The sequence below is a fragment of the Trachinotus anak genome, unplaced genomic scaffold, assembly GCF_046630095.1.
Source record: "Trachinotus anak isolate AG129_WGS33_773 ecotype Australia unplaced genomic scaffold, CSIRO_AGI_Tana_v1 ptg000025l, whole genome shotgun sequence".
NCBI lineage: Eukaryota > Metazoa > Chordata > Actinopteri > Carangiformes > Carangidae > Trachinotus > Trachinotus anak.
Genome location: NW_027273876.1, coordinates 19,979,965 through 19,994,142, shown reverse-complemented (window position 1 = coordinate 19,994,142; position 14,178 = coordinate 19,979,965). Strand labels below are relative to the sequence as shown.

The 14,178-nt window shown below is 38.3% G+C and overlaps 2 protein-coding genes across 2 annotated transcripts; both read left to right on the top strand.

The window, feature by feature from the left end:
- The first annotated feature begins 281 nt into the window (after positions 1-281).
- Positions 282-8,309, top strand: ube2d1b (ubiquitin-conjugating enzyme E2D 1b). Its single transcript, XM_071462084.1, has 7 exons — positions 282-476; positions 1,495-1,558; positions 2,228-2,259; positions 4,808-4,885; positions 5,525-5,630; positions 6,905-6,998; positions 7,091-8,309. The coding sequence occupies exons 1-7, from the start codon at positions 453-455 to the stop codon at positions 7,134-7,136; spliced, it is 444 nt and encodes a 147-aa protein (XP_071318185.1). The 5' UTR covers positions 282-452; the 3' UTR covers positions 7,137-8,309.
- Positions 8,310-8,981: 672 nt separating this feature from the next.
- On the top strand, positions 8,982-14,019 carry tfam (transcription factor A, mitochondrial). Its single transcript, XM_071462083.1, has 7 exons — positions 8,982-9,305; positions 10,113-10,255; positions 10,495-10,565; positions 10,805-10,954; positions 11,177-11,272; positions 12,116-12,172; positions 12,267-14,019. The coding sequence occupies exons 1-7, from the start codon at positions 9,220-9,222 to the stop codon at positions 12,555-12,557; spliced, it is 894 nt and encodes a 297-aa protein (XP_071318184.1). The 5' UTR covers positions 8,982-9,219; the 3' UTR covers positions 12,558-14,019.
- The last annotated feature ends 159 nt before the right edge of the window (positions 14,020-14,178 follow it).

Genomic DNA, 14,178 nt, shown 5'->3' with positions numbered 1-14,178 from the left:
CAAAAGATTATAAGAGAAATTATAGCCTAGCCATTATACGTACAGGATGATATGTATAAAATCAACACAAGCAGTAGACCTACTCATTATGAGTCATTTTGAAGACAAACAACTTTTTAATTCATTTGTTGTTATTTTTTAACTTATTACAACTAATGCATGTGTGTTAGTACTACGTGTTACTTCTAATGCATGCATGTACTTGTAATGCACTTCTAACGCAAATATATATTATATGACATTGAGAACTACATTTCCCATGATCCCCTTCGGAGCGACCGTAAACAGAAACAAGCGGAAACAAAGGAGGTTTTATTAAAACACAAACACATCCCTGGCCGTGGAAGTACTCAGGGAATCAACTACAGCCATTGACTTCGCCAGCAATAATATTGAAACTAAAAATAAAGAGTGAGTCAAAGTGAGCTGAGAAGCGAACTGCATCAGTCACCATGGCACTGAAGAGAATACAGAAGGTAAGTTTGACTAGCTAGCTTTGGTTGCCGGTGGCTAATGGCAGCTAACTGGCCCAGCAGAGGCTAACGTTAGAGTTATTATGTTTTATGTACAAAGATTTCAGTGCTATCCCCGCATTAAAACAACTTCTGGCAAAGTTTGTAACGTTTCTGGAAATTAGTTTTTTGTTGACACCTCCCGGAATACACACAACGACAACTTCAAAGTTTCATCCTATCTCGCTAACAAATAGCCAAGTTAGCTTAGTAACTGCCCTGTTTGGCTGCCTTCGTGTCAGTATGTCACTGTTTTCAAAGCTGTCACTCTACGAGCTCTCTATCTTGTCTAAGTAACCGACCAACAGCCCTCTTGTCCTTGTACGTGTCCTCTTCGTTGTGGATAAGGGCTACAGCGAACAGGAAAGTTACTACATCACAACGTTATTCATTTCTAACGGTTTTCTTTTGCTGCTTTCTGCTGTCACAGCTCTGCTATGTAGTTCGTGCTGGCGGCAGTAACTGCTTTAATAGAATATTAAAAGTGGAAAGACACCAGGAAAGTGTCAGGTGTCTCCACACCAAACAACCACAAGCCCTCATGAAGTCCAGAATTCACCTAGGAAAGTATAAAATATACTGTTATGATTACTTGTGTGCGCTTCGTCATAGCTTTAACTTGGGTCTAACACCCAGGGAAGACCTTGAAAGCTCTTCCTTTCCCTCATGCCACTCCTTTCCAACCAGGAAGTACCCTAATGCAGACAGTGGAGGAGAGGAGGACTGGGGGAAAGTGCAGGCCTCTTGGGAGAAGTTATTAGTTATTGAAACATCAAGATAAGATGTCTGCTAATTGGTGAACAGGCACTTTAAAAACTGATGTATCCCTGCGTAGCCAGACAATTTTTATCTACCACACTGAAATAATCATGCACCCAGTGCCCTGATGCTGCTGATGGACTGTGTACATATTATCAGTATTAATCACTTTAGCTAAGCTAACAATGATAACTAACTGCCATATTTCTGCTATGTTGAGCAGGAGCTGCAGGACCTGCAGAGAGACCCTCCAGCACAGTGTTCTGCTGGACCAGTGGGGGATGACTGTGAGTACACACACATTTCATGACACTTGAGTATATTTGAAAGTGGCAGCCTCTCACTGCCTGTGGGCTGTTTGATGGTTAATATGTGGTAATAGCACACAATTATGACACTGTTTCAACTGATTTTTATAAAAGCAACAAACAAGTAGGAGTACACTTTGTCCTAGAAATAGAAACAACAATATGAACAGGGTGATTGTTTTGTTATTTTTGTCTAGCAAGAGGAACAAACATAGTTAGGGGAGAAAGAGTCCAGTCCAGATTTCAAAGCTTTGCCTGAAAGGTCAATTGTGAGCTATTCTTATATCACAGCATGTTTTGGAAGTAATAGTGGGACCAGAACAGCAGATAGGGACTCTATTCTTCCAACAGAGCAGTGCTGTCAGAGAGAGTCAGTGAGGAAAGTCCTGGAGTCAGTTTGATAGGTTACCTTAAATAATCCAGACATAGACAGTGACAGGGTACAGAAGTGGCTGAAGCTGTATGATCAGCCGGTACAGTGGTAAGACTGGCTTCACCTGTGCCAAATACAGAAAGCAGTGGCAGAGACATGAGCTTCTGTAGACACTTTGTTGCAGCGGATGAATGATGACATTGTGAACATTGTGTCTGTGACATGTACAGCTTACGTTCTTCTGTGTTTCTCTCTTTCTCTTTCATTGCTTCTAGTGTTTCATTGGCAGGCGACCATAATGGGTCCAGTGAGTATCATGCCATCACTTATGTCTGTCAGTCTTTTCATACAGACTCAGACTTACAGACTTGGTAGCTATATGGACTTAAATTGTTTCCCATTGTTTTACATACACTACCACTGCCACAATTTTTTTTTTAGAACACCTCAATTTTTCCAGGTGTTATCTACATTTACATAATTCAAAGTGTTTCGGAAATTACAGCATAGAACAAATAACAATTGGAGATTTAAAAAATGTAATGTTCTTTCCAGCATTACTTCCACCCTAACTAAACCTAGACCAGGTCCATGGGGTCTGGAGACTGTGCTGGTCTTCATCATGTGAAGCCTCTGTCTGGTTCTTTGCTTCTAATGTTGTGGCTCATTATTTTGTTGTAGACCAACCAGTCTGTCTTCCTGTGTGTCCTCTGTCTTATATCAATATACATTACTTTTTCCTGCAGTACAGAATTGTCCTAACAATTCAAATCTTTGAACAGACAAAGGGTTTGTAAGGAATTGTTTGCATTAACTTTCAAGGTTTCATTTACTTAAATTGCTGCAGGAAAGCTGGAAGTTCACCAATTTCTTCTTCCCTGAAAAGTTTTCTTTGACATTTACATTATATTTTTCAGTTTTTGGAGAACTAAACTTTTTATTATTATTATTATTATTATTATTATTATTTTGCCTTGGGCAGTTTACCACTGAACTTCGTATCATTTAAGTTTATACTCTGGACTTGAGCTGCTTAAATTTAAGTAAAAACTGGATCAAATGTGGGTGTTCTCAAACTTTTAACTGGTAGTGTAGACCTTTAAGGCCATGACAGGGAGTTGTTTTGTTTTTGTGTAATACAAAGTGCAACATAGAATCAAGTATATTGTATATTTTGTATATATATGCATCATTAACGATTATAAAACAACAAACAAATCATCTTGCAATGATCTGTTTGTTTTGGCCTCCAAAAATTGAAACATATTCTCAGGGGAACTGTATCACAAAGTCAGATTAGCAAATTAGCTAACCTTGTGTAGTCACATAGCTGGGTTACCTTTGACTGGAATTGATCACAAGGTAACCTATAAAGCACAGCTGTCATCTTGAAACAGGCAACGGGCCACGTATTGATGAGTCGACTAAGAGGAAAAATTGAGTCATTGTCTTGCAGAAGACATGCTCTAAAAAATACTGCATTCACAGCAAAGTAACAAGTAATAACAAGCACAGAGGAATATGTTCACAGACCAGCAGAATTTGTAGAATAAAAATTAGACCACTTTGATTTTTATTTAGTATTTAATTTAACAGTTGTTTACGGTACAGTTACCAATAACAAATGACATTTATAGTTGATTATCAAAGGAAAACCATGGTTAATTGCACCACATTAATTGTTGAGATCTCAGACAGTGGTAACTTAAACACTGTTAAAACAATAGGTCTAACAGAACGGCAACCAGCAGTTTATTAAAGTTATCTCAACCACTTTATTTGGAGATGAAACTGAAAGTGAGCATTGAAAAGGATAACTGTACAGAAGGTCAAAGTTGAAGCAGGACATGGGTCTGTTAACTGGATGGATGATGGATGTTTATGCCTGACACTTTGGAAATTCACCTTCTTTTTCTGTGACAAACAGTTTAATTTACCTATTGGATTGTTTAAAACCTCTATGATCAACTGCTCTCATTAGTTGCCCCTTTGGACCTATTTTTAAAGATGTCCCTGCATTCTGAGATATCATCAATTAATTGTGCTGTGAGTAGAGTGTTATCATAACCAATAACACAAATGACCTTAAGAATAAAAAATTATAAACCAAGTTTATTATTAGCTGTAGTTTTCCATAAATGAACCTCAATTTTTTTTATTTTCATCATGATTCGCATCATATTGGTCTGAACTGATCATGTTAATTAACATTTTCAGTAGCATTGGGTTGTAATTTGCTCATATATGAGACACAGTGAGGCTTTGGCTGTATCAGCTACTAACAGACCCCAACAGACACTGATTGATTTGATTGCCAACAAGACAAAAGGATGGAGGCCTTACCTAAACCTGGTCAGCTCAGCTGGCTTTCTACAGGTGCTCCGCTTGACCCACCTTCTTGATTCCACCAATCAAAACACAAATGACAAGCTATGACTACTGTAGGATATGTATTATTTCTACTATTTCTTGTGCATCCTATTCTACTCTAGCTGTGTGTTTGTAGTCTACATACAGAGCCATAAAATCCCATGGGCAGTAACACTTTAAAATCACTCTCTAATTTATAATTTACCGTCCACATTGTGTGATTGGCTTGTAATAATAAACTTCACCTCCACCTCAGTGTGGAGACTCATAGTCATGGTGAGCAGCTTTGTGACAGTAGTTCACTAATATTAACATAAGGCTTCAAAGTCTAGATAACTTGAGGAGAAGCTGACTGAAGTTGAACCTTTTGATACAGGCCCCTGTTCTCTCTGAAGGTGGCTGTAGTCACAGATTGTCAGTCATTTGAATGTTTTCTAGTGGGAAATGTTTTCCTGACAGAAATGTCTCACATGTCTTTTTGTCAGGGTGATAGTCCTTATCAAGGAGGAGTATTCTTTCTCACAATCCACTTCCCCACCGACTACCCATTCAAGCCACCAAAGGTAAGAACTGGTTTTGTCACTCAAAGCCTTATCCTGTCATACAATTTATTTGTGTTGTTGTGAAGTAACAAAACCTTATGGTCCTGAAGACCTCTCTTATTTCATAAATTATGTAAGGGATAATACTGGACAAGGTGTACGTCCCATGTGTTTTCAATAAACAATGACAACAAACAATGTTTACGAGACTAGCTTGGTAAACTTCCTGTATTATTTGTGTCATATTTCAAACCATTTCCTTTATTTTGAGCTAAAACTCACTTTATTTAGCTGCATTATGAGATTATTCTAAGTGGGTAATGGTAGCAGCTGTCTGTGGTATACAAGTTGGTAGGATTGGAGGTAGCTGGGAGTGACGGCAAACGTTCACTGCCTGAAAGCATTTTAATGGCTAACACAGGGGCCAAGAACAAGCCCAAGAAGGCTTTCCTTTAGAACCTTTCACAGTCATCAAAATCTCTCTATTTCTATATTAATGAAAAATTTCTCAAATTAAAGCTGAGACTTGGCACATTTTCATTATTTGAACTTGAATGCGCTGAAACACAGAGGCTGAGGGACATTAGTGCAGTAATTGTGGAGGTGTGTTGTATCTGCTCATACAGACCTGTGTGAATAAAATCTGTTGTTTTTTTGCAGGTAGCATTTACAACAAAGATTTATCACCCAAATATTAACAGCAATGGCAGTATCTGTTTGGACATTCTACGATCACAGTGGTCCCCAGCACTAACAGTGTCTAAAGGTAATTACAATCTCCTGTTGTATTAAATGTACTATAACTATAATACAACAACAATATCTCCACTGTGCCACTGATTCTGTTTTGAGCATGTAGAGAGCATAAATCTATATTCGTCTACATGTTTCATTACAAAATGTGAAAGTGTGTACTCATTTAGAGAACATTTTTTCATGTGCATCTATTGTGTAATTCATTTTACCATAATTAGTGTTTGTATTGTTTGTAAATAGTAATGTAACAAAAAACAAAAGAACATATATAGTGTTAATCTTAGCATTTTTTTTTAGTAGCAGAGCTGTTTTGTGTGCTGTCCACAAGGACATGGCGCCCGACCTGTATTTGTTTGCGTTAATTTACCAGGAGCTTTTGATATTTGAAAGACTATGGAGGCCCATATACCTGTAATAATAAGTAATGATGAATGAAATGCATCAACACAGAAAATTATTTCCGCTATTTCTGTTGAACATATATAGAAATAGATAACATAAAGTTAATGAGTTGCACCAGTTTAGTGCAATAAAAAAAATTGGTTTGTTTGTGCACGTTTGTGCAGAAGTAATAGGAAATTTGTGCTCTCAGCATATCCTGATCACATGGGATTCCAACCTCATGGAGTTGCAGTGTTTGCACATGGTCAGGTAGTATTCCTGAAAGATGTCAGTAATTCAGTTCACCGCTGTGCAATTTGTTAAATTAGAAGCCCAACCTGAGTAAGTAATGTGAAATGTGCAGCGTACGGAATAGGCTTCACAACAGTGTTTATGCATTGCCTCAGAGGACTACTGCCTTTGCCAACGACATTAGCTAAGTTAAATACTTTCTGTTAGCAGAGGTAGGGAGGTCTTCCTCGTCACCGTATGCCACTTTCCTATAACAGAGGTGTTTTTCTTTTGGCAGCCCTCTTTGATTTGAATGGAGTGGACAAAATAATAGAAATACCTGTCAACATAACGCAATGTAATTCAACAGCAGCACAAATTGCAGCCTCCAAAATAGAGTTGAATCAACACATCTTTAAGACAGTTTCAACACAAACTGAACGTTACAACCTTCGTGAAGGATGATTATTTGCAAGACTATTAATTTTAGCTAGGTGTTTCTATGTATGTATGTATGCATGTGTGTATGTCTTGTTTCTTTCTTTTCTTAATTGCTTTTATGTTTTATGTAAAGTACTTTGTTTGTTGAAAGGTGCTATACAAATAAACCTCGCCTTGTTTTATCTAATCTACACGTTAACTAATAATCTTTATAATTTCTCTTCATTCCAGTTTTATTGTCCATATGTTCATTGCTTTGTGATCCAAACCCTGATGATCCCTTAGTTCCAGACATAGCGCACATCTACAAGAACGACAAAGACAAGTGAGTGTGCACACAGGCTCAGGTGATACTTCATTCATTGTCCACTAATATCAATATCAACATCTGATGACTCTCTTCTTTTCCTTCTTCAGATACAACAAACTAGCAAAAGAATGGACCCAAAAGTATGCTATGTAAAGGAAAAAAAACATCAAAGATAAAAAAAAAAAAAAAATTCAGCATTTTTTTTTTTCTTTTTTAAAGTCACAACACACTGTAAATTTTAGTATGGAATCATTAAGTAATCTTTGGTAACTTCCATCAAACTGTAATGTCATTGTTATTAATCTGAGACCATACATATACATTATTTGTTTTATTTACCTGTGGTCATTTAATGGCTGTCTTGACATTTTAAAGATTGGCATGTTGTTTTTGCATCAAGGACATTTTATTTATAAAATGCAGATTTATTGCAAACTGCTTCACAGAATTCTTCATTTTTAAGTAAAACTAGTGACATGTAGGACACAGATCCCACCATATGCTGCTCGGCAACAAGAGAGGAGCTGAGTAACAGAGCAGCAGGGTAACGTACTTATTACACAAACTGCTGCATAACTGCAAAATCCCAGCTTTGGTCTCTGCTAGCATCCATCAACAGCCAGCAAGAAACACTGAACCATGGGAATGTTGACACGTAAATACCAAATATGTAAGCCCCTCATTCTGACATGTCTGTAAAACAAAAGAATACTGACAACGTCACAATATCCCCTTTAATATTACAACTTCACCTTACTTTCATAGAGTGGGTGGCAGAGGTTCTTGTTTAGTTGTTTGCATGTTGTTGCAGACAATGTTGAATGAAAGAATGTACTGTTGAAGTTCCCCTGAAAATGGGAGCAATTACAAGTCATGTATTACTGTGTTCTTCATCTCTTATTATTATTATTATTATTATTATTATTATTATTATTATTATTATTATTATTAATTGTATAGTATTAAAATCCTCTGGAACTGTATAATTGTTTTATTCATTTTCATTTAAATTGCAGTCATCACAATGTAAATCTGTCATTAAAACAATGTACTCTTTTCCCCTGAGTATAGCTGTGATGTTGGGTTTTTGGTTGGATTAACACAGGCAAAAAAGATCAGATTTTTGACCCAATGAAACCTGTACCTAGGGGTTATATATGTTCATCTGTTTGACCTCCAGTCTGTCTGTAAATCTGTCTATGCTATAGAAAGGTTAAAAAACATCCCATTTTCTGTTCCTGTGTATACACTCTCTGACTTGTGTCTTTGAGGCCTGTGTGGCAACTTTTGTACTGAATTAAAGAATGGTACAGTTTTTTATCATGACTTTATGGTCTAGCTCAGTTTTTATCACAGCGCTTAATGTTGATTTGTGGGGGACAGTTTGTATCTTTATGTGGTCTTGTTCTGTTGACGTGCCCTAGTTCAGTGATCATATTTGGAATTATTGTAATTCAAATTCATGGTAGTTTTCATTAATTTATTACAAAAGCATACTTATAAATGCTAAGAAAAACAGACATAGTAAATAATAATCATCACTAACGGTTACAAAGAACGATAACCTTTATACGAGAAGGGGGCCCCATGAATATGGAAATGGCCTGAAGATCAGGTAGTAAATCGGAAACCCACCTAAAGGCCCCTGTCATATTGATAATTGTTGTATACTAGTAGATATTCTACAACAAATGTTCAGTAAAATTATTAGCTCAAATCTGGAAATTTTTGGGTCTTGGGATAGTTGTCTGCTTTGCATGATTAGCAGTATAAAGGGAAAAGCCTTGGATAAAAACACGTGGTTTACAGTGAGCTAACAGGTGGTGAAACAAATGTATTAATCAGTCAAAAAGTATAAAGACTGGACGGCAAGCTGTAAGAGCCAAAAAGGTTGTAATGATTTCATTTCTATTCTGCTTATTTTACTTTTGATGGCAAGATCATTGCCATACATGACGTTCTGCTTCGTAAAATGATTAAACGAGATATATTATAAATAAGACGAACAGAACTTGGGCGGAAACGGAAGTAAACAGCTTCGACCTCTTCCCACAATCCACCGGGTGAGATTGAGGGCGCCTTTTGCTGTTCCTGCATGTCAACAAGGAGGAGGGAGGGGGCACCGCTTCAATTCAAACATCTAATGCATGAAAATATCAACACGCTGGCTTTGTGGGACAATACGTCTGTCTTTCTTTACTCGAGTTAACGGCCTTCAACGTTAATTAACACCGACATGGCTCCGTTCAGCGTGCTAACAGCAAGTGTTAGCCTGCTGGCTAAGTCCTTCAGTGTCTTGTCCTGCACAAGCACCCTGGCAAGGTAGCTAACCTTAAGTTTCTCTCTGTATCAGCTAGCTGAAGTTATAGAAGAGCTAAGTTAGCCAGCTAGCTTTAGCTTGCTCTCTTGGTATTCCGTATACTGAAAGTTAGCAATTATCTTTATTTTTAGAGACTAGAGACAGTAATGGAAAATAATAAGATTAGTGAATTACTGTATGTCCTGGAGTCAACTGTTACTGAATACCTAGTCAGTCACAGCCACGTTTTGACGCGTTAATTTCAATAACATCCTGTTTGTTGGAGAGCTTTGAACGGTTGTGTGGAGTTTTTAGGGTGTTACTATTTAATAAGAAATATATGGTGTAAATTTAAACGTATTTAAAATTGACTTTTTACTTAGTAAGTAATGCACATGTGATTTGGGCCGATGGTGGAAAGAAATTGTCCTTTACTATGTGCAGCAGTTTTTAGTCCCTTGCAGTTCATGCTGTCAGTTTTTTTTTTTTTTCTTTCAATAGGCATTACTTTACGTGAACTAAACGAAAACATATGTCTTCATAGTGGATTTATGTGGGGTGTATGACCCAGTGGACAACCAATTCTTAAAGTCACACATTTATTAAAAGAAGTGCTGCTTTGGTGTGTTGGATATTGTTGGATATATAGATTGCATAGAATAGTTAAAAAAAGATTGAAATTGTGTGTTATGTTGCTCTTGAGCAGGCACCACTAAATTGCTACGAGTTAGTAGAGTTTTGTGTGTAGTTTGCTCCATTCTAGAGAAAAGATGCCAGGATGTTCTCTGCATAATATCATGTTTATGTGTATGTGTGCACGCATGCTTTAGGTGTAGCAGTGTCCTCCCCTCTGCATACGTCGGCCCAGTGAAATTTCTGACTTCACAGGCCAGCGGCCCTCCAAAGAGACCTCTCAATGCATACATGAGATATGTTATGGAACAGAAGCCAATCATAATCAGTCAAAACCCAGGTAAATCTGCAAGACTTAATACTTGACTTGTGGCTTGACTTAAGGATTTCATAAACCCATTGCACTTATACGGCAGTAACAGCTTGTAATACTTAACAATAAGCAGTGAAAAGCATGCGTATTTAAATCACACTGAAATGTAAATTAACTGTTTGAGTTTTATTCTATCCTAAGTCAAGGACTCAGATAATGTCATTCAGTCATGTTGTTAATTGTCATCCTGTAATTTTTGTCTTTAGAAATAAAAGCAGTGGAAATCATCAGGAAGGCTGCCCAGCAGTGGAGAACCATGAGCCCACAACAAAAACAGGTATTTCCATCTGTTAGTTGTTGGACAGTATAAACTGTACAGGGTCAGTTTTGGTCTGTCCTAGATTAATGTTGCCCTAAGTGCTTACATTGTAGGCTAAGGCACGTGGCAGATAATCTCCGTAATACTGAATGAGTGTAATATAACACAAACACTATATCTTCTTTTTCTATACCGTCTCTCCACAGGGATTGTGTCAAACTGTTGTTGTGACCAAAGCTTTTCTCTGTCTTGTGTAGCCATTTCAGGAGGCCTCTCTGCGGGCCAGGGAGCAGTTTAAGGTGGACCTCCAGCACTACCAGGCCCAACTGTCTCCAGCACAGTTTCAACAGCAAGCCCTGGAGAAGAGACAGAAGCTGGCCAAGAGGAGGGCCATCCGCAAGAAGAGGGTAAGAGATATAGTAGTAAAAAATGGAACAAGCTAAACCTGGGCTCCTTAGCTGTCAAGACCCTCAACTCATATTTTCATTTCTGTGATATCCAAATTATCTAGAAGCTTGGCTTTGCTGACAGTCTGTTACCTTGTTGAACCCCTTGTCAGAGTGCTGAACCCTGTTTATATCAACACTGCTGAACAATAACTGTGGCTCCTCTCTGTGTGTATGATCCAGGAGTTAAACAGCCTGGGGAAGCCCAAACGTCCTCGTTCTCCATTCAACATCTTCATGTCAGAGCACTTTGAGGAGGCCAGAGGAACCACCACACAGGTAAGTAACCACTGCACCATGACATTACATTTAAAGGGACAGTTCAGATCATCTGGTAATGTCTGCAGGAGATACATGGACTTGTCTGCCAGTGACTGGTCAGATTTAGATGATGTCATCCACGGTCATGATGGTGTCATTGATCAAAAATATTTAAAACTGAGACACAATATCAAAAAGACACTGGGCCTCATGCAAGGGTGAAACAACAAGTGAGAATCTGTGGCATTCATGGATTTTCTCTTGTTCAGGGATTCAAAAAATGCGTAGAAAGATGAATGAATTCAAATTAAACAAAATCCCGCACACTGTCTAACATGCAATGGCATATTTATTAGCAACATTTTGGTTTGTGACAGTTTAGAGCCAACTTTAATAGGAGTGGCTGTAAGCCTGCAACCAATCACATTACCCGAGGACCAACAGAAAGATCACAATCTGATATAAAACAGATTAAATTCATAATATCATTAATAAAAAGACCAGAAGCAGTTTATTCAGTTGTTTTGGTATCACTGGCTCTGGGGCTGCAGTCTATTGAGACTGCAGCATAGAATATTGCACTGGTCACAGCAGACTGGTAACAGATCTACAACATTTTGCTGTAGACAGACTGTATGTTGCATTTTCAGCCCACTATGTTCTCAAAGTGCATTACAAGGTATTTTGTATCACCTCCAACCTCCAACTCCTCTCTAAGAATGGAAGTGGTGATAAACATAGTCCTGGTCCTGGTCCATGACATTTAGCTGGTATATGAATATGTGCCTGTATTGTAAAAGAGGATTTCCATGGCTTTGCACAACAGTTGTTGATATATTGCTGTTGCTGATGTTCATTCAGGCAAAGATGAAGTCGCTGTTGGAGGACTGGAAGAATCTGTTCAGCCATCAGAAACAGGTTGGCACACACACACATGCAGTCACCACATAACCTTTATTCTTGCAGTAACAAGGATTTCATGCAGACGTTCTGTGTTTGTGCCACATCTCAGGTCTACACACAGCTGGCCGAGGATGATAAAATTCGCTACAGGAATGAGATGAAGTCGTGGGAGGAGCATATGGCGGACATCGGACGAGACGACCTGATCCGAGAGCAGACCTTGACGACCAAGAAAAAACTCGCTGCTAAAACTCAAGCAGCCAAGAAAGCAGCCAAGAAAGCAGCGAAAGCGAAAGTGAAGAAGACGACGGCCACAGGAAAGTCAAAGACAACCAGGAAGACGACGAAAAGTAGCTCAGCAAAAACTGCCAGGACTACCAAGACCACCAAGACCACATAGGATGTGTGTATCTACTGAGTCTAGAGGGAAAAAAGAGCATTGATGACAACTGAAGACAGAAGTTCTGACGACGCAGGGCTGCGCTCTGTTTGTGACTTAAAGTTCAAAGAAAAACAAAAAATAAATGAAGTGAGCAGTTGTCATTCATAGTTCTTAGGTAACGGGGCAAACCTTTCACAGCATTCAGACTGATTGACATAATTTCACGACACCACAGTAAAGCCTCTGTTCAGTTCAAAGTGAAGCCTGAAAGCAGGACTGTTACCAGCTACAGTGTGAGCTCATTCTCATCCACTCCACAAACACACATCCTGGCTTTGACTGGTTGAATGATGTGGAGTGGGACTTAGAAAGTGAGTTACCTGATGAAATGTAATGATTTTAAAAGCTGAGGCATTTGAGTGAGGAGTTAAAGTGAATATAGAAGGTACAGGTACTGTTTACTGTCTGCAGTGTTTCACTTTCCATCGCCCTGAGTGTAACCACAGTAAACTTGAGGGAAACGTCAAGGTTATTATTGCCGTCCCAAGAACAACCACACTTCTCTATTTTTGGTAGCATGTTAATGTAAAGAATAAGTCTGGTGTGATTCTCTTTTTTTCTTGCCTAAAAATCTGAAAAAAGTCCAAAGCAGCGTGTTAGTCCGTCTCTCAGTACTTCCTGACTTCTCTACTGTCTGACTCAGCTCAAAGCCAGTTGGTTCCTATGGACACTTATATGGAAAACTTAAAAAAAGAATACCTCGCAAATACAGAGTTTCATTTTTAAAAAACGGTTCAGTAAATTTCATAAGCAGCTTCTCATTGTAGTTTTTAACCTGGGGGAGGAAATGATTTCACAGTGCAGCTTGTAGTAACTTCATACTCTGAGAAAAGTCCCACAGGCTGCAAGTGTACAGACAGCACTTACTTTAAAGATCAGACAGTTCCCATGAATGCAACCTGACTGAATGTTTGCCTGTTGTTAGTGTAGCATAAGCTTGTACAGTTGAAACATTAAACTGTGAAATCCTGAATAAGTAACATAATCAACTGACACTTTGGTCTTGGTCCAGATTATGCATCGTTCTGGAGGAGCTTCATATGAGATGCTCTTTGCTCCGTTAACAGCTGTAAAAACCTGCTGATGGTTGATGATAAAATTTTCTTTTTCTTCATCCAAATAATTATGTTCAGCTGATATAAAGGGTCATTCCCCAACAGATATTGGTTTGTCCAGATTATACTGCTCGAAGTCATGAGTCACCTCCTTTAGAAACTCATAATGTCAGTTAACCCTGAAATCCAGATTCTCTCTGGTCTTCATGTTAAGTCAAACTCTTGTTAATTATGAAGAACATACTTTCAGTATTGATGGTTCCTCTTGCTTGTGTTTAGAGCTGCCATATTCAGACATTAACTAGTTTGTTTTCTTTGTATCCTGTGTTTACTGAATAAACATTTACATACACTTTTCTACAAAATGAGCTTTTATGGACCCTAAAATTGCACATGAAAGCCACACTGTTGATAGGAATACACTGGATAAAGTAGCAACAGAGGGTGTATTCTCTGTACTGCAGAACCCTCACAATCCTAGTCTTATATCAATATACAGTGCAGTTTATGTTGCAGTGAATGCA

Bases quoted from the DNA above. Each gene is read 5' to 3' on its own strand.
- ube2d1b (XM_071462084.1), top strand. From the start codon at position 453: ATGGCACTGAAGAGAATACAGAAG. The intron at 2,260-4,807 runs GTGAGTATCATG...TCTTTTTGTCAG, and splicing joins AGGCGACCATAATGGGTCCA to GGTGATAGTCCTTATCAAGG. The intron at 5,631-6,904 runs GTAATTACAATC...TCTTCATTCCAG, and splicing joins AGCACTAACAGTGTCTAAAG to TTTTATTGTCCATATGTTCA.
- tfam (XM_071462083.1), top strand. From the start codon at position 9,220: ATGGCTCCGTTCAGCGTGCTAACAGCAAGTGTTAGCCTGCTGGCTAAG. The intron at 10,256-10,494 runs GTAAATCTGCAA...TTTTGTCTTTAG, and splicing joins CATAATCAGTCAAAACCCAG to AAATAAAAGCAGTGGAAATC. The intron at 10,955-11,176 runs GTAAGAGATATA...TGTATGATCCAG, and splicing joins GGGCCATCCGCAAGAAGAGG to GAGTTAAACAGCCTGGGGAA.